Below are 18956 nucleotides of genomic sequence, written 5' to 3'. Positions count from 1 at the left end.
AGTTAAATGCATGATATATATAGCATAGATAAATAAATTAGGAGCTGATTAAATATGCCATTAGTTTATGTACAATTCACAAATTAAGAATTTAGTATCTATAATTTTATCTGTAACATCCCGAAATAGGGCCTAAATGGAACAGTGGTTGCGAAACCACAAATCCGAGGTAGAATGTAACGGCCTAATTTTCAGTGGTGTCAAAAATGGTGATTTCAGATCACTAAATCGGACAAATAAGATTGAACAAGATAGTAACTTAATATTTATGAGTCAAGTAAGAATTTAGAAGAATTTGTGAAATGGTGAAATTAGTGAATTAAAATAATTTATTAGGTCGACGGGTCAAAAAGCGAGGTATCGAGACCTCGAATTTGAAAATCGAGCTATAAATATTTTTATAAATATTCATGAAGTGTCATTGAGTTAGTATTAAAGTTTCGTTAGAAAATTTTGATGTTTGGATAGCTAATTAATTAAAAAGGACTAAACTGAAAATAACTCAAAATTTATTAAATTGTGAGTAAATAGCTTAAGTATTTAAAAAGATGGATTTAAAGAGCAATTAGACCCAAAGGTTAATGGCTGGACGGTTTGGGTATGAAATAAGCAAGAAAACAATGTGAACAAGGGACAAAATTGGAATTAGCATAAAAGTTAATAGTTAAAAAAATGATGTGATTGAAAATCTAGACATTTTCTTCATCTTTCTCAGCCAGAAACACCGTAATAGGTCTCCTATGCTGGTTTTTCATATTTTTGCACCATATCAAGAATCCAAAGAAGAACGAGGAAAAGAAAAAGTAAAGGACTAAAGTGTAAGGTTTAGTCACATTTTGTATCAAGGTAAGTTTACAGAAATAAATGCAATATTCTTTTATTTTACATTATTATTGTGAATTTCAGCATTTATATATTTATGTTATGAAAATATTTAAAGTCGAATTTAAGGTGAAGTGACAGAGGAAAAGTGTTAGAAAGCCCGGTTGAACCCTAAGAATGTTAGGATATTAGGGTTGACAGACGAACGAAATGAGCCATGTAAGTCCATATTAGAAATATGGCTTTGGAGACAGATTGAGCCATGTAAGTCCATATTATATATGGCATTGGAGACAGGAATAATTCATGTAAGTCCATGTCAAAGACATGGCATTGGCAGGATATTGATAGACAGGAACGGCCCTAGTATCCTTAGTATTCCGAGTGGTTCAACGGGTCAGGATACGAGTTAAATTACAGTGAATTAACAGCAAAGGAAAAGTAGATTATACTTATGAAAAAGGAAAGGTCAGGTAAGAAAGAAGGTAAGGGAATAAAGAATAAGATAGAAATTGAGAAGTAAAGAAATTTATGATGTTAGATGATATTATGCATAATTATCCATTATGTTGAATGTTGTGATTTATTTGCTTGTAAGCTTACTAAGCCTAGTGCTTAATCTCTTTATTTTCTTCTTCTTATAGTACTTATCTAGTCACTCGGGGATCGAAGGAAATGTCGGAGGCCGATCACACTATCAAAGAAATAACTCGGTATAACTAGTCGTTTTGTTTTGGGTATGGCATGTATAGAAACTTAGCTACTTTTGGTATAATATGAATAATGAATGATGTGTAAATACTTGCCAGTGATTAGCTAAGAAAATAGCTGATGATATACATGTTTATTAATATGTATGATTGAATGATGATTATCACATGAAAATTATGAAAAATGTGAAAGTAACCTAAAAACAGATTCAAGTAATGAAATGATGTAACTTTGAAAAATCACTAAAATTGTAAAACATAGTTTGAAGATGAATAATATAAGAAATTAAAGCTTATTATGTATATTTTCTTATGGAATAAGCAAAACAGGTAAAAGTATTATATTTTATGATATATCTGAGTTTTAGTGAAACAGGTCGAGCGATTTCTGGATCCCTGTTTCAACTTTGAAATTCACCATAAATTGTACAAAACTAATTAGAAGGTATAATTTATATGGTTAGAATGCTTGTTGAATCTAGTTTTGAGAGAAACAAACGACTTAGTCATATGAATTTTGTACAGGAAGAAAAATGGTTCGTAGTAAGAAGAGGTCAGTGCAGTAGAGTTTTGAAACAGGAAAAATTTAACTAATAAACTGTACTAATTGGCTAAGTCAAAATTCTAGAAAAAATTAGTAGATATATATATGAGTCTAGTTTCATGAAAAATTTACGGATCTTAATTTCGAGTTTTGAAACTCGAGAAATGAATTTTAAGTAACCATGATGCAGAAAAACAGTTTATTCCGAAAATTAAAATAAGTGATTTAGAGTTGTTTAAAAGGTAAGATAAGTTTAGTAACACCTCAAGCTTGACTCCGGTGACGGTTTCGGGCGTGGGGGCGTTACATTATCTATAGGAATTTAGTCCCTCTACTCTTAAGGTTTTGAAATTCAAGCCGAACTAATATTGTTAAAATTATTTTGTTAAATTCGAGTTGATGAAAACATCAATTTTTTTAATTATGTGGCTATCAAATTAGTATTTTTTATTTCAAAATGTCAAGCTAATAAATTTAATAAAAATGTTAACATCGTTAATAATTAGACTTAAATTTTAAATTTTAAAAATTAAAATAACTAAATTTAGAATTTGTGAAAATTAGATACGGAGTTTGTTCTAACTTACTCTGTAAATTTAGGTCTAATGGTTAACATTGTTAAAATTATTTTATTAAATTTAAATTAATTAAAATATCAGATTTTTTATTACATTACTATTGAATTAATATTTTTTATTTTAAAATATTATTTGATAAATTTAATAAAAAATATTAACAACATTAATAATTGGACTTATATTTTAAAATTTAAAATTTAAAATAATTAAATTTGGAATTTGTGAAAATTAGATAGGAGTTTGTTCTAACTTACTCCATAACTTCTGGGGCATTAATTTGTCTGTGACTCACTTTGGGAACTACGTACCGTTACGCAAGCAAATTCCATTGACAAAATAGAGTCTGGTGGTGAAGAAATCTATTCCATTTTGGGTTTCAAAAGTCCAAGGTTTTTTACGCGATCTCAACTTTCTCACCCGAGTTCAATTCAATCCCCTTTATATATATATATATATATTCTATCCTAAGGCTGAGAGGACCGAAAGTGCCGGAGTTAATGACGACAGCGCTATGATCGGTGTCCCACTCTCGGAGAATTGATGGACGTACGTATAAAAGCGATTTCATGGGGGTAAAGTTAAAGCAGGTTCTCATGTTTCCATTTGTGAAGTTTAGGAAGAAGAAGAAACAAGCAAAACCCTTAGCAAAGCCGTCTTTGTCTTCGTCATCTTCTTTTTCTTCGAGTAAAAGGGTGGGTTCCGGTGGTGGTTTTTACGGTGGCTTTTGTTGCACGCGACCTCGTACTTTGGAATCAGCCGATAATTCCAATTCCAGTGACCCAAATGATCCGAACTTCACATATGAGATGCTTAAGACTTTGATTGAGAAGAATCAATTCTACTCCAAAGAATGCAATCCCCATTCGGTTTAGATTACTATATACGTCATTGATTTTGGAAATTCTTTTGCGTGATGCCGTTGTTATTCGTTTCACTTGTCGTGTGATTTTTTATTATCGATATGATTTCCGCAAGGGTGATTAAGTTTTTGATTAATTGTAAATTTTCATCGAATTTGGTCCTTATGTTCTGGAAATCGCGAATGTGGTGCTTTGATTGATCATATTTTACTTTATGGGAGATGATAAATTTAGCTTCCCTTCTCTTGCTAGTTATGGCTGAGTACCTAAGTCAACCCAAATTTTGAGCCGTTGAATATGCGACACAAATTAGACTTGTTCCATTTTTGTGTCACTTCACTGCTTGTGCCAATTCAGCATTGCAAGCAAGTTTCAGGATATTTGAAATGATTGGTTTAATACTTTAGGAGGTATTGTTTTGTTCTATTAGGGCCAGTTTGGCATTGCTGTGTTGCTGTTTGAGAATGTTTTCGAAAAGTTAGGTTTAACAAAAAAGTGCTTTCGAAAACTATGGTGAAAAAGTTTGGTTCCTTAATTTCAAGGGTTTGGCATTGCTGTTAATAATTGCGGTGAAAAGTTAAAATGTCCTTTTTAGACATGATATTGGGTAGAGAAAGGAATTAATAATGGTGTATTGGTATTTTCACTCGACATGCTCAACAAGCTAAAAGCACACTATACCCGGCTTCTCAGTTTGGGTGAAAAAGCACTTTCACGAAGTGTTTTTGATTGGAAAAGCACCTTGTTTTTGAATGCTTCTGCTGTGCATAAGTGCTTTTAGCACTCCAAACACAATGCCAAACACATGCTTAGTTGAGTGATGATGAACAGCATTAGGAAAGGTGTCTGAATAATCAATGATACAATAGGGGTCATGATTGATACCTTTATGTAGATAGTTTAGACTTCAACAGGGTCTTAGCTATTTTCTTGTTGATGCCAGCGAATTTTACGTGCATGGCCAATTTCATGTTATAGCTAGCTTGAGCAAAAATCAACTTGAAGTGTCTGTTCACCTCTGCACATTTGGAGTTCAGGTACTGCTTTCTTTCATGAACCTGCATTCAAACAGATAATTGGCATATGCTCTAATCATACCTCAAAAAAAAAGAGGAGAATGTACTGTTACACCAATTTAAGCATCTTGTTTCAACCTTTTCTTGATTGATTCATCAGTAATAAGTAGTGCAATTGGTATATATATATATGTATGTGTGTGTATATATATTCTATTCCTTAGATTAAGGCACAAGTGGACTCTTCTATTTATGAATCCAAAATATATTTGGGATCAGGATAAGGCACAAAGGTGGCGGGTACCTGAGGAATTGCTGAACCAAATGTTTGGAATTGATTTAGATGCATATGAGGAGGTATCGACTTCTTCATCATCCGAAAGTTGGTAAAACTCATGAAAGAAGCTGGCGTGTCAACTTTCGACATGATTGTTGCACCTGCTGCAGCAAATAGGTCTGTTCTTCCATGGATTTGATAGAGGTATTTCAATGCCTAATTATTGACTTTTGTGTGCCGAACTTTAGCATTTGTTTTCACTTATTTATAGTGAGGGATTTGATGTGTACAGTCTGTGAATCTCAGATTTCATATTGAGAGCATTGAACTGAAGTTGTACGTGGAAATTGTAAAATATAGTTATTTCAGTGACATTTGATTGTTTGTTATTCCCTTTTTTAAAGTAAAATATTGGAACTATTGGAGATGATGAGCATGGGGGACTGTTATTTTTGTTTTGAATTATTTGAAAATAATTTATGTTTCTGGTCAGCTTGTTGTTCAACAAGGAAACTAGTTATGGATTGAAGATGTTTTTAAGATGGATTTCTTATTTCTTAAGCTATTCATAACAAAAAATATAAATTTGAAAGAATACAATCTGTTTTCACTGAAGAGCAAAAGAGTACAAATGAGGGTATTTCTGATATGTCCGAAGTAGTATGGTTGACTATTTGGACAATGTGCCGTGCCCGTGTGAGGAAATGCTGAAAGGAAGGATGGACGGCTTTGAATCAAAATGCGGGAACCACAGTGCAAGGAGAATTTTAAAGTTGTGGAAGAAGGAGTAAGACATGCATCGCAATTTATTGAGTTTCATGATCTCAGTGCTCGATAATATAGGATTCAAGAGGAAATAGGAATGCAGAAGGTATGTATATAATTATAGTTAGTCATAGAATATGGTATATTTACTTCACAGTGAGTGGAAACTGCTCTAGTTTGTGCAAAATGGTGAAGCAAAAGAATGAGGTAATCCCTGTTTCTGAACCATCCAATGAATTGATTCTTGAGGTCTGGAAAATAAAGGCCTTGATACAAGTTATTTTGGAACAGGTAAGTTCGCATAGCTGTTAATTTCATCTTGATTCAAAGCATGTGATTACTTCGGTATTATAGGCTAGCTTAGTCTGCCTTTAGTAAACCTCCTTCATCTTCTCTAACTATTCAGCATCTGCATTCTTAAGCCTGATAACTTCATTGATGTTGTGTGACTGAATGTTCTTGGGAGTGTCGCAATTTCTATTAGAATATAGGCTTTGATTCGGATGATTAAGAAGTTTTCCATCCTTTTGTTCTAGCAGGCATTGAAGAATCTCAATCTTATTCAGGCATTGAAGAATCTCAATCTTATTGAATGGAACAAACTTAAAACCATTAATAAGATTATTACTTCTGCTTGACTAGGCATATAGCAGCCGTTGAAGATGACATATTTTATTGACCTGAACTTATGGTCCTGACGAGCAATTTGTTCACATTATCCCAAGAATGAGTCAGTGGATGAGGAAATAACATTAATGGAGTTTTGCAGAAGGATCTGATTCAAGACAGCAAAATCGAAGCTGACGTGGCTGCATTTAGTTGATGGACTTTGACTATCAAATAACGAAGAAGGTATCCATTTGCTATTAACTTAGATCTGGATTGTTTGTGCCATTTTGTCCTAAAAATCAACAATAGCTAAGTTTTGTAACTTTGTTCTTCATTTGCTCCTGCAATTTTAAAACTACGTGTGACTGTTTGGTCTGTAATCTGTATAGCATCCTGTCAGGGTGGTTTCTCTTCCATAGTTCCATGTTTACACCAAAATCATATATGCATTCAATTATACATGTAACTCTTGTTTTAGAATGTCACATATGTGAGGCACATGGCTGCGTTTTTGAATCTATTGCAAGTGTTGCAGAAACTAAGCTTATGGTTCTTATTGTTTTTTGGGAACTAAGCCATGTGAGTAGAGGATTTTTTCTGTGGATTTCCATTGGTAACCACTGTTTTTTTTTTTTATGCTGGAATTGGAGGGAGTATCATATTAGTGTAGTTTCATAGTTTGCCCTGGATGCCTCTATATTCATTTTATGGTCCACGAAGACGATTCTTTTGGTGTCCATGGCTGACCTTTTTAATAATGTTGTATTCAAGGTTCGAACTTGAATTCTTCCATTTGATGCGCAATGCATCTTGTAACTGTGCTCACTTGTTCCGCAGGTACAGTTTCAGGTTTCCTGTTTCACGGTCACAATAAATAGGAAGTGTGTGCGTGCATGTGCAATTTTAAGTTTAATCTTTATTTTTTGACACTATTATATTCGATAATTGTATTAGACTTTAATTTAATTTAAAAACAAACTGAGCTGAATCCATAAACGAGGAGTAAAACTCTATCAGTATTGTTTTTCTATATCTACCATATTCAAATTCAATAATTCGATTGAGTATTTTTTTAAAGACAAAAGGGAAATTACAATAGAATATTTGTAAGCACCAAAAGTAGTTAAAAAACTATCAAATTGGCTCAAACCAAAGCATAGGAAGTATAATTCAAATTATCAATTGAATTATTGCATTGTACAAAAATATTTAGTATAAAAATGAACTCGAAAAGAAAAATTGAGATTTGCTTAAAAATTATAAGGTTTTTGCTTTAATATTGAAAGTTTGAATGCTGTTTGAGTTTACCCATTTTCAAGAATATAATAAAATAATATTATATATACTATTATGGAAATTTATCAAAATGATCAAAATTTTAATATAGAAGTTATACATTTAAAGGGTTATATAGGTTACTTATTAACAAAATTTATGACATCTTTCATTACTTAAGCAATAATAATAATAATAATAATTATTATTATTATTTTTAAAATCATAGCCCAAATGTTTTTTATATCATTTTATTTTTCTCACTCAATGTTTAAAGATTAAATATAACATAAACATAAAATTATGTTAAAATTTACATATTTAAGATTGTACCAAAATATATAAATTACTAAAAAACCAGAAATCGATACAAATATAAACTTATATTCGAACAAATGAGTATAAACGTTAATTTCCAAAGTAAGTTTTTGAAATTAAAAAATAATCTAAAGTCATTAAATTATTAATAAGTTTATGTTTTAGTCTTTCAATTTAAAAAAAATTATAAAATGGTCATTGAATTATTTGAAGTTTTCATTTAAGTCAATTGGCTGTTGAAACCGTTGATGTAGTGATGTATAGCCTTATTTCATACCACTCAGGGGCGAAGCCAGAACAATTTTGTAGGGGGGTCAGATGGAATTTTAGTTTTTTATAGCCTATATCTTTATAATTTTTAAAGGATTAAATTAAATTTTTATAATTTTAGGGGGCTAAAGTACAATTTTACCTTTATTAATTTAAATTTAAAAAAAAAATCTCAATAGCCTAAGTAGCAATTTTACATTTTAGGAGGGCCGGGGCCCCTGCTAGCCCCCTAAATTCGCCTATGGTACCGCTTGCATCAATCGAAAGCTTTCACTCTTCTTCTTTTCTATAGTTCAATTTTTTTTCACAAAACAACTTTGAACGTCACAAATAGACGAACCCAAATTCAAATAGCTTTATTCTCTAATCTTCATCACTTGTAGTTTACTAGTTGAACTTAAAAAAACCGTAACAACCTAGTGACTTAAATGTGGCTTAAATGAAAACTTTCGAATAGTTCAATGATCATTTTGTAACTTTATGAAGCTAAGTGACTAAAACTAAATTTATTTATTGTTTAGTGACCTTTTAAGTGTAATTTACCCAAAAAGAGAGGGCAGTCTCGTGAATCCACACTTTTTTCCCAATTTCATTATTTCCCACCCATTTCTAAATTACTTTTTCCCGCCCAAAAAATTAATTTTCCCCCTCCCTTTCTCTCCCCCTCATAAAAATCTAGGGTTTTCATTTTCTTCCAATTGCTTTTTTCAAAAAAAAAAAAGCTGAAAAATGCCTGGCCTTGGAAATCTTTCTCACTCTTCATCTCTCTCTCTCTCTCCTTGCCCTAATTTGAAGCTTCTTTCTGTTGACTCTGCCGATTCTATTGATGCTTTTGACTCTCCCACGCTCAAAACCCTACCCGTAAACTGTAAGTGGGACCAGAGATTGGTCCCAAAACGCGCGAACTGTAATGGGAATGGGATAAGGGTTTTGAAGAAGGTGAAGAAAGGGTCTAATGGTAAAGCTTTGCAGGATTATTTGAGGGATTGGGTTCATAGGAAGATGGAATCTGGTCTCCCCAAGTCCTGCTATTTTCTTCCGTTTCTCGTTGGGGCTAAGAGATTGGTATGTGTCTTTCTTCTTTGTTGGTTCTTTTGCTGTTTGGCGAAATAAGGTTTTTTTTTTTTAAAATAATCAATCGGCGTACTGAAAATGGCAGAAAGTAATCTAAGAAAAAAATGTTGAAGTTTGTAAAACGTGAAAATGTGTTACTGTACATGAAACAATTAATGTTAGAAGAAAATCTGCTTTTCTTGTATCTATCTTTTATTGGCAATTCATTTACATGGGTCATGTTAAGTCCTTAGAATTTGTGTGAGATAAAATAGTTAGACAAGATGGTGGATAGAGATGTTAGGTTATTTTGAGAATGGATATCTGGCCTATTTGGTTTGATATTGTTTTGTTCGCACAAGCAAGTGTAGCCGCTCTAGAATTAATGTTTTTCTTTTTCCAATAATTTCTATGATATTGTCTGCATGTTATGCTAATTTTCTGCCACGTTCATCCGTAGCATGGTCAAGAACTCCTTTTGATACGTTGTGTGTATTGTAAATTGGTGATGGAATGTGGCAAACAAGTGATTTAAAATGGTGTTGATGTGGCAAAATTAGGATTGATGTGGACCTTGATATTGAGTGTTGTGAGGTGAAAATAGTTTGGAGTAGGATACTTGAAAGAGGAAGTAAGGTATATGAAAAATGACATTGAGAGCAAATATGTGAGATAGGGAGATCTGTATTCAAGTTTTGTTTGCTGATGAGACCCATGCATTGTATATATACAGAATAGAGAGGAGGTGCTAGTTCATTATGCTTGATAGATGATAATGGTAAATCTTGAGGCAATTCACTGTTATTGCGAGTTTGTCATAGAAAGTTGAAAGAGTGTAATGTTTTGTCATAAAAGAGTGTAATCTTATAACATAGGTTGGAAACCTATTCTAGAAAAGAAAGAAATCAACTGAAATGAAATTGCAATCGAGAAACTTAAGCCTTAATTAGAGAAGAGAAATAATGGACTTTCCTAACATAAGTTCAGCCTACAAAGCATCCAAAATATGACTTGTGCAGATAGCGCCTATACTTTGCTGGACTTTTTCCCTTTGGATAGAGAATTAAAATTGTGTAAATATTTCTTGAGAGATTATAAATTCTTTTCTAATTTCCTGATATGTTGAGACTGTACTATTAAAGCCTCATTACAGACTCTTTGATATTAGTTGGTTTCTTCTTACTGGTGAAAGTGAACAATCTATTACTTTTCTGCCTTTGTACTGCTTTTTTTTTTTTGTATAAACAGGTTTTGGAGATCTGTAATCAATGGTAAAATTCAGTTTAGGAGGAACTAAATATGTGATCTTTGGTGTGCAAAGTAGGTGTTGTAGTTATCTTCTTTTGCCATTCAAGATTATTTATTTATTGTCTTGTCTTGTGGTTTTGTGTTCACGGGAACTTATATTTTTGTTTTTAATAAGCAGGTTGATATTTGACTATTTGCTTACTTCTGTCTATTCCTTCATTTTGAAAATTCACCTCAGGTTGAATGTCTTGATTGCCATAAGCTCATCTATCCTGGGGAAGAGGTCCTATGCTCAGTTCGTGGTTGTCAAGGAGTTTATCACAAAACATGTGCCGAAGAAAGTTTTAGGATGTCCAACCCAAAAAAATTCCAGTGTCCACAGCATGTAATTTCAGCATCTACTAATTTATTGTTAACATTCTTGATTTTCTTTGGTTAGTCATTTGCAAAGTAGAGAAGGAAAAAAGGGATGGCAGACAGATATTCATAGATATGCATGCATACATACGTGTATTTGCAAATTATGATTTTCTTTTGCCTAGATAGGAATATTGGTAGATTTTTTTTTGATGTTTTAGTTTTTGGTTGTGTGCATTTACCTTCTTTTCACCTGTCTTCTTATTGTTGTTTGATTAAAGTCTGCCTGGTCTCCACCCCCCTCCCCCCAGTTGTTCCCATGATGCTGGGAATGCTATACTGTAAACATAGTAACTACAGAAGGGTGACATGTTCTTTTTGAATAAGTACTTCCTCTATTTTGAGACAACCCTAAATTTCAAGATTTTACAATGTTAAAATCAATTTTCAGAAAAATTGACAGGAGGTCAAACTAGTGAGGCCTCCGGTTACCAGTTCAAAGGTTCATCCTAACCAGTGGATCCAGTTGGTTGCATTAAAATTTAAAACTAAAGTGTTTAATAAGTAACTTTAATACCAAATAAGTATTAATATAGCAAAAAAATAATAAAAATATGTATTTTACTTAATGCTACAAATTTTAATATAAATTCAAAGGATTAAATCTCCCAATTCCGTCATACACAATAATCTTTTCTGAAACATGCTCATAATTATTGGTTGCAGTTTGCTTATATACTTGACATTTTCAATGAATAGGTATGCTTCGTTTGCAGACAGAGATTACAATGGCGATGTGTATGTTGTACAATGGCATCTCATGATAAGTGCTCCCCATGGCCGGATGCAGTGATTCATTTGAAGGACAAACCAGGGAGAGCAATTTGTTGGAGGCATCCAACTAATTGGCGACTAGATAAGAAGGTCAATTTCTTCTTTCCTTAATCAGATATGTCTTTTTTCTGACTTTTAGCGTTAGATTTTTTTCTCCTTTTGGAAGGCTTCCTGCAAGTACCTTTGATAAAGCCTTTAGTGGATGGATTAGCATGCTAGTGGTTGAATTTCTTTTTCACACGTGCTACTTATGTAATATGGGATCTCTAAGTTATGTTTGATTAATATTTCTTGTTGCCTAAATCTATTTCAATGCCAGAATATCACTTTGGAATTTTGTTTCCAATGAACCTTTTATTAATTGAATTGGAATTTAGTCATTCGTATGGGTGGAATATTTCAAACGTAAAAATATTTGGTTTATTAATCTTGGAAACTCAAAGCTGTATGGAAATTGAATTTGAGGGGAGGGATTCAATTTCATATTGATTAAAAATTATGTGTTTGAAAGTACTTCAGAACATGCCCTGTACGATTGAGTTTTAGCTTGCTCATGTTTAGCTCACCAGTTATAAGTGTGGTTTGGAGCCTGTTGCTTGACCATAGTCATCTTCAGTAGGCTACAGTGCATGCAAGATCTTGCACCTATTACTTTTTTCAAATTTGAGATGTGGAGATCCCTTGTTCCTTGTTGGAGTTTGAGCTTTTTGTGCTTGTGTGCTTGTATGCATGGTTACATTTGATATGTTTCATGCACTATAAAAGCTTCCAAATCTGGCCGAGTTAGCTATTAAAAGGATGCATGGATTTGTCTGCAGTTTAGTTGTCCTGACTTGCTAATTTAGTTTTAACTGTGTGATTGTGTTTTATCTTGAGGTTTATCTCTCCGTTCTTATTTTCTATTGATTAGGCTGGCTGACAGGACTTATATATTTATTGAATGAGCAGCATGCAGATCCAGCAACTGAAATACAGGTTAGGTTTTTTTTACCACAGTTTATCGGTGAAATTTCAATTTATATATTACAAACTTCTACTGTGGATGTTCATTGTTGTATAAATTTTTAGTATGTGCTTATGGAAAACAAGAAAATATTATGATATAAAATTTTCAAGTGACCAAACCAAAATGTTTTAGTAATCTGGCATTTGTCAGTTATTATTATCCGTCTTAAATTGGAGTGAGAGTGTATGTTGCCTTCTAGACTTCAATTATTAGACAAAATTTGAGGGCTAGATTTACCTGGTACCTTTTTTCCCTTCTATACTTTGGATGGTCCTTGGAAATTCTTTTTGGCTTGTTGAGAACCTGAAGTCAATAAGGTATCCCAAAGAAAGTATAGAAAAAAATATTTACCTGTTCATTTTCTTGTAAGTATATTAGAGGCATTTTTTATTATTGTTTTTGTTGTTTGATAAATGATAATGACTAGTAAAGTAGTTTTTCAATGAGAAGCACTTTGAGATTAGCAAGATCAAGTTTATGATCTCTACCATGCTTACTCATCTGCTCTTTTTATTGGAAACTGTTTGGTATCACTTAATGATACTGTCAAATATGCTTCTTGGCTCCTGATTTAAGTAGCTAACTTTTTCCTGTCTTATATTTCAGGAAATTTTCTGTCAGTTGCCATTACCTTACATGGATGAGGAGTTCAAGCTTGACTTGACATGGAGAGATTTAATAGAGAATAAGTTGGTGCCACCTCCTTATGTCCACATCAAACGCAGTATCCTAAGCTTATCATTACTATATCAAACCAAATTTCAGGTCTATATGTTAAATGATTGCATGGCACGCTTGTATAGTTGGCTCTCTTATTCTAATACTAGCTTATAGATGGAAATGTTTTGAGAAATTACTTATTAGTATGAATATGTTTGAATTTGATTTTGTGTGCATAAATTTACCTTCATATTGCTTGTTCTGGAGAATAATTTGCATTCAGTTGAAACCACAAATATAGAAAGAATTAAATGACCAAAGATTTAAGATTTTGCAAGTTGTATAATGAACTTTATTTGCCAGAAATCTGTCAAAGTCTGCGATATTTAGTTGTTCAAAGGTGCCACTCCTTTGTTTATTTATGCATTGACGATGATGTATGCTTGATTATCATTACACCCAAAAATAATAGAATTAGAGAAAGAAACCTTTCTGACAATAGTATTTTATTACAAAAATAATAATATCTGCTGTGCTGAGTATTCCAACAAGTGGAGAGATAGTCAAGATTTCTAGTGTAATATTTTTGGTATTCTAGTATACTTTGTGCAATCATCTTTATTAAACTGATGCCATAATTATTTAAATGTAAATATAACTTTTGTAGTTTAAGTTCTTCAATTTTCCAATATTATATAATTTTCTTAAATTTTTAGATATAACAAACTTAGACATGCAAATCTATGTACATATATATACTATTTTCCTTCAAATATGTTTGCATGTAAATAACTAGGGACATCTTAAAACTGAATAAGAAAAAAAAGTTTTTAATTTGTCGAATAGGAATTCAGCAATACATGACACTGCCTGATGTTAAAATGTATCTTATCTTTTGAGGTTTTGAATGACATTTCCAATTTGGCAAATGAAAATTTTGTTTCATTATAATTGTTGTTGTTTACATTTTGTTTGACCTGCCTTAATTGGAGCTAGATGTTTACCTAGTGAAGAAGAAGCGTGATGATGTTGTTGATGATATTGGATGTACAAGTTGCAGTTCCACATGCTCTGAGGATTGTGTATGCAGGTATTTATTATTTGTCATTCAAGTTTATATTGATTTAGACGGGTATAGTAAGTGGTGGTACACAAGAGTATTAAATGAAGTGCTCTTCCTCCCCCTTCTGAGCTGCCTTTTTCTAAAATATTAACATGCAAGGTTCCTTATACCTGATAAGTTGTTTTTTTCCAATAGAAAATTTTAAATAACAAAACTTGATTTATTTTACCTTGTTAGATATCATTTGAAGGCTCCAGTTGGCAGTATTATGGCAAGCAATTATGCTAATAATTCTTTTTTATTTTCTTATCAGCCGTTTATTATGATTTATTGATAATAAGTTCTAACATGCTCGTGTGCCATATGCCAGAGTTCAATGCATAAGCTGCTCAAAGGCTTGCCGCTGTCCTGAATCTTGCACCAACAGACCATTTAGCAAGGAGAAAAAGATTAGAATTGTCAAGGTGACGATTGTTTGTTTGCATAGATTGAATTTGTTATCTTTATCTCAAATGGTCTGTGTATGCACAGATGACATTTAGTGTTGGTTTTAGACCATTCTTGAGAAATAAATTGCTTGCAGAATTCTCATCTAGGTAAATGCTTATTTTCCTTTCAGACTGAACTTTGTGGTTGGGGAGTAGAGGCAGCTGAACCTATTAAAAAAGGAGATTTTGTAATTGAGTATATTGGGGAAGGTAGTTTCACTTTTCGACTTCAGTTTTTTTCGGTATATCTAAATGCAGTTTTATTCTTTACTCTCCGTTCTTTTTGTTGAAAATATTATTGTCAACTTATAGTTACGAAAAATAAAAATAAAAATCCTGCAATCAAACATCCCTGAAAAGTTCTCTAATACAGTAAGCATGGATTTATCTGTCACCAGAGAGGTCTAGTCTTTGTATAAAGTACAGCATATCTCTAGCTTGTCCTTATTCTGGAAGCATACGAAAAGTATCAATCCAAGAGATATGAATCATGTATTGAATTGGAAGATGCCCTGTCCTCCTAGAGATTTAAATTCATAATTTTAGTAAACATTCCAATCTCTACTCCACATAGTTATTGCTCACCATTCCATATGCCCAAGGATTTGTTTCTTATTCCTCACAAACACCAAATAACAGTTGACAGGACATGAAGTGTTAAAAGTCCCTCTGAAGGGGGTTTATTTCTTTTTCTATGTCTTCTGTAAATGAATTACAGTTAGGAATTAGTTAACAATCTTTTCATGATACAGTTCCACTTGTACTTGTGAATCATGGATAGATATGCTCATATGCTAGCCTGTTGAACTCTCTTGATGTTTTGATGACAAAGATCGTTACACATGTGATAGATGTATCTTTAGGACTGATGGTCTGGTCTCAAATCTAACAATTCAGTTGCAGGTATGGGCATATGTGCAATCAATTTGATAATTAGATATAATAACTGTGTTTTTTTTTATTACTTGCGAGTGTTTCAAGTTCTACCAAGACACATTCTTGCTCCAATTCCCTGAGTGCACTATGAAATTGCATCTGTATATTGAATATTAGCATGCTTTTTATTTATGCATGGCCTTCCTCAAAGTTTCATCTTTCATTTTATTTATATAAGAGTTGAATACTGATTAAATAACTATCTTCCTTTGCAGTTATTGATGATGCTCAATGTGAAAAGAGGCTTTGGGACATGAAACACAAAGGGGTGAAGAATTTTTACATGTGCGAAATTCGAAAAGATTTCACAATTGATGCAACTTTCAAAGGCAATACATCTCGTTTCCTAAATCACAGCTGTGATCCCAATTGTGTTTTGGAGAAGTGGTTGGTATTAATATATTGCTTTTTTATTTGTCGCTGTTAAATTTCTGTATAATGCTTATGGTTTCTTAAGATTGAAAAGCATCATATTATCAGTTAAGCTTTTTATTGAAATATGGCATGTTCATCTTCAATGAAACTCCAAATGCATGGCATCGTAAAAAATAATTTTTTTGCACTATTGGTTAGTTGATCTGTTATTTCAACCCCATTTACTTCTGGATATACTCTCTGATCATGTGTATGTGGCAATATTCTTTATGTGCTAAAACCAATGTAGTATAACCATCTTTGGTAACATTTGGTTTTAACCATATAAATTTTCCATCCCGTTAGGCAAGTTGAAGGGGAGACCCGTGTTGGGGTGTTTGCTGCTCGTTCAATCAAAGTTGGTGAGCCACTGACATATGACTACAGGTATTCATGGTCGCAATACTGCTTGCACACCTGAAATTGCTGCTATTTTTGTGTTTTTATTAGTATATTCACAGCAATGATGATGCATGAATAGACTTGAATGTGGATATTTATCGTTACATTCCTCAAAACTGACTTGTTATTCTAATGTTTTGTTTTCTTTTTCTGTAAGTAAATGTTAGACAATTTTGATAGCTAAAAATATTGGTTAACGAACCTTGGCTATATCTGATTGTTGTTACCTTTTTCTATGTGGAATTGTTTCCAAGAAAATTGGTTAGTTTAATATATAGGCTTCATTTAATCCCTTTATGCTCTGAACTTGAGCTCTTGGTTGCTGTTCCATGTTTCAAAAAGCTATATCATTTGTACCCAAACTCCAGTCATAGATTCATGCAAATTGCCTATTGCTTTAATGTCTAGAGAAACAAGTGAAATGTTTGTCTGTGTGTGTATATTTAATGAGAAATGTTACATGCGTAGTTTGTGAAGCTGACTTGCCAGTGCATCCTGGAATCTGGGGTGGATCCCTCAGTCGTAACGATTTACATACTAAGCTTTGCTTCTGAAGGCGTGGAGTAGTTTGTTGTTAACCCCTTGTTTCAGCGATTAAGTCTAAATTATTTTGATCCTCGTTTGTGTTTTGCATTTGTAGATTTGTGCAATTTGGACCAGAAGTGAGGTGCCATTGTGGTGCATCCAATTGTCAAGGTTATCTTGGGACCAAACGAAAGATTGTTAAACTGGATCTATGCTGGGGGTCCAAACGCAGGAGAACTTCAACCGCCTGCTTAGCCATCATAACTGTATAGCTTTGTACCAGCTGCCTGTTTAGACATTTGGCTGCTTTTGTTGTATATTAAAATCTACCACCATGCCAGAGGGAAGAAAAAAGTAAATGAAAAAACTCAGATCAGTGAGTCAAAGGTTGAACATTCTTAAAAAAAAAAATGTATCTTTTTGTTTCCACAATCTGATTGTAGTTTCTAAAAAGGCTTTGTTGTAATTCATGTTGAGATGGGGTTTGTGATTTACAGTGGATGTTGTTGTACACGGTTTGGCCGAGATAAAAAAAAAAATGAAAATTGACTGTTTCAAGCATTCAACATTTTATCCTATTATTTTTCCAATTGTTGCCAATTTTATCATATTTCATGTTCTCAAAATTAATTTGATACAGAGGTGTTCATGGGTTGAGTTGGGTTTTAGTTGAGTTTATGCATGATTTTAATATTTTTTATGTTGTTTATTTATTAAATTTCTAGTCATCTTAATATTTTTTAATGTCTATATTATAATAGTATATAATAGATTTAATTTTTGTGTTATAAATTACATAATATATAAAAATAACAGAATATAAAATATTATTAATTTAAAAATGAGTTGAGTTGAGTTTGAACATTGAATTCAACTCCTATTTTAAGTAAGTTTAATTTTTGTTTAAGCCTATTTTTAAACTTGATATTTTATTCAAACCCTCTTAATTTTTGAGCGAGCCTTGAGTTTTGGCAGGTAGTTAATCCCATAAACAGATCTAATTCGATATAATTATGCATATGGAATTTTAATAATGGTTCAAATGTATACATTTAAAGAAATAAATATATAAATTTATATTCATATTAAATAAATATAATTATTTGTGTATGTAATATATAAATATAAAATAATATTATTAATAATTATATTAACAATTTATGAAAATTTGAACAAATAAAAATTTTATATACAAAATTAAAATTTCATATAAAAGTATACCATAAATAAAAAAAATGAAGAGATTTATTTAATAACGTTTTGGCCGAGAAAATGAAATCCATACACGTAACGTTTTTGTTATACCAATATACGATGAATGTATTATAGATGTGGGTAATTTAAACACAATTATGACACTTTTATAAAAAAGAAAAATAAAACACAAGCATCACACATTATAAATAAGATATGAATCATGCCACGTTATAAATGAGATATGATGTAAATTTTGATTTCATGTAATAAAACCATGAATAGTATATTATACAAATTTGGGTAAATTTTATAATTTGTCATTAAATTATGAGTAAATTTTGTTTTAGTCACTTAATTAAAAATTATAATTATCATTAAATTGTTCGAAAATTTTGATTTAATTTATTAAATTATTTAAAAGTTTTTATTTAAGTTACTGGGTTGTTACGTTTTTTTAAAAAAAAATTCTGCAAATGAATTCCAAGTGACGATTCGACAATCAATACGGTAGATCAACAATTGAGATCCATTTTTAGAATGCAGTAATTTATATGTGAGGGTGTGAATCTGAGTTTGTGAAGCTGTAATTAAGGATGACAAAACATTGAAGGTCCTATGAGTACTAATAATACAATGCTTTACTATGCAGTCTGATAACTTAAGTCGAGTCATGGCATTAAAGGCACAGACATTTAATCCGTATTGTAAGACTCGAATTGAAATTATTTT

The 18956-nt window shown here is 32.0% G+C and overlaps 1 protein-coding gene and 2 long non-coding RNA genes across 6 annotated transcripts; all 3 read left to right on the top strand.

The window, feature by feature from the left end:
• Positions 1-701: 701 nt before the first annotated feature.
• LOC128286442 (uncharacterized) lies at positions 702-1736 on the top strand. The gene is made up of 2 exons (XR_008277001.1): positions 702-846; positions 1467-1736. It is a non-coding gene; the product is annotated as an uncharacterized LOC128286442 (long non-coding RNA).
• A 1165-nt stretch (positions 1737-2901) lies between these two features.
• On the top strand, positions 2902-7189 carry LOC108465253 (uncharacterized). Of its 3 annotated transcripts, XR_008277469.1 has the most exons (4): positions 2902-4551; positions 4810-5678; positions 6112-6424; positions 7019-7189. It is a non-coding gene; the product is annotated as an uncharacterized LOC108465253 (long non-coding RNA). The 3 variants fall into 3 exon arrangements; XR_008277467.1 differs by lacking the exon at positions 7019-7189 and having other exon boundaries at positions 4810-5863; positions 6112-6699; XR_008277468.1 differs by lacking the exon at positions 7019-7189 and having other exon boundaries at positions 2903-4551; positions 6112-6699.
• Positions 7190-8673: 1484 nt separating this feature from the next.
• Positions 8674-17596, top strand: LOC108465251 (histone-lysine N-methyltransferase ASHR3). Of its 2 annotated transcripts, none has more exons than XR_008277086.1 (11): positions 8674-9109; positions 10584-10730; positions 11462-11626; positions 12485-12511; positions 13149-13266; positions 14199-14292; positions 14636-14729; positions 14885-14963; positions 15905-16080; positions 16410-16490; positions 17146-17267. XR_008277086.1 is itself a non-coding variant. In XM_017765574.2 (11 exons), the coding sequence occupies exons 1-11, from the start codon at positions 8774-8776 to the stop codon at positions 17300-17302; spliced, it is 1470 nt and encodes a 489-aa protein (XP_017621063.1). In that variant the 5' UTR covers positions 8674-8773; the 3' UTR covers positions 17303-17596. The 2 variants fall into 2 exon arrangements, 1 of the variants encoding a protein (XP_017621063.1); XM_017765574.2 differs by having other exon boundaries at positions 15905-16076; positions 17146-17596.
• The last annotated feature ends 1360 nt before the right edge of the window (positions 17597-18956 follow it).

Source organism: Gossypium arboreum, chromosome 13 (assembly GCF_025698485.1).
Source record: "Gossypium arboreum isolate Shixiya-1 chromosome 13, ASM2569848v2, whole genome shotgun sequence".
Classification (NCBI taxonomy): domain Eukaryota; kingdom Viridiplantae; phylum Streptophyta; class Magnoliopsida; order Malvales; family Malvaceae; genus Gossypium; species Gossypium arboreum.
This window is presented reverse-complemented; position numbering and strand designations above follow the sequence as displayed.

Bases quoted from the DNA above. Each gene is read 5' to 3' on its own strand.
- LOC108465251 (XM_017765574.2), top strand. From the start codon at position 8,774: ATGCCTGGCCTTGGAAATCTTTCTCACTCTTCATCTCTCTCTCTCTCT. The intron at 13,267-14,198 runs GTATCCTAAGCT...AATTGGAGCTAG, and splicing joins TTATGTCCACATCAAACGCA to ATGTTTACCTAGTGAAGAAG. The intron at 14,964-15,904 runs GTAGTTTCACTT...CTTCCTTTGCAG, and splicing joins AATTGAGTATATTGGGGAAG to TTATTGATGATGCTCAATGT.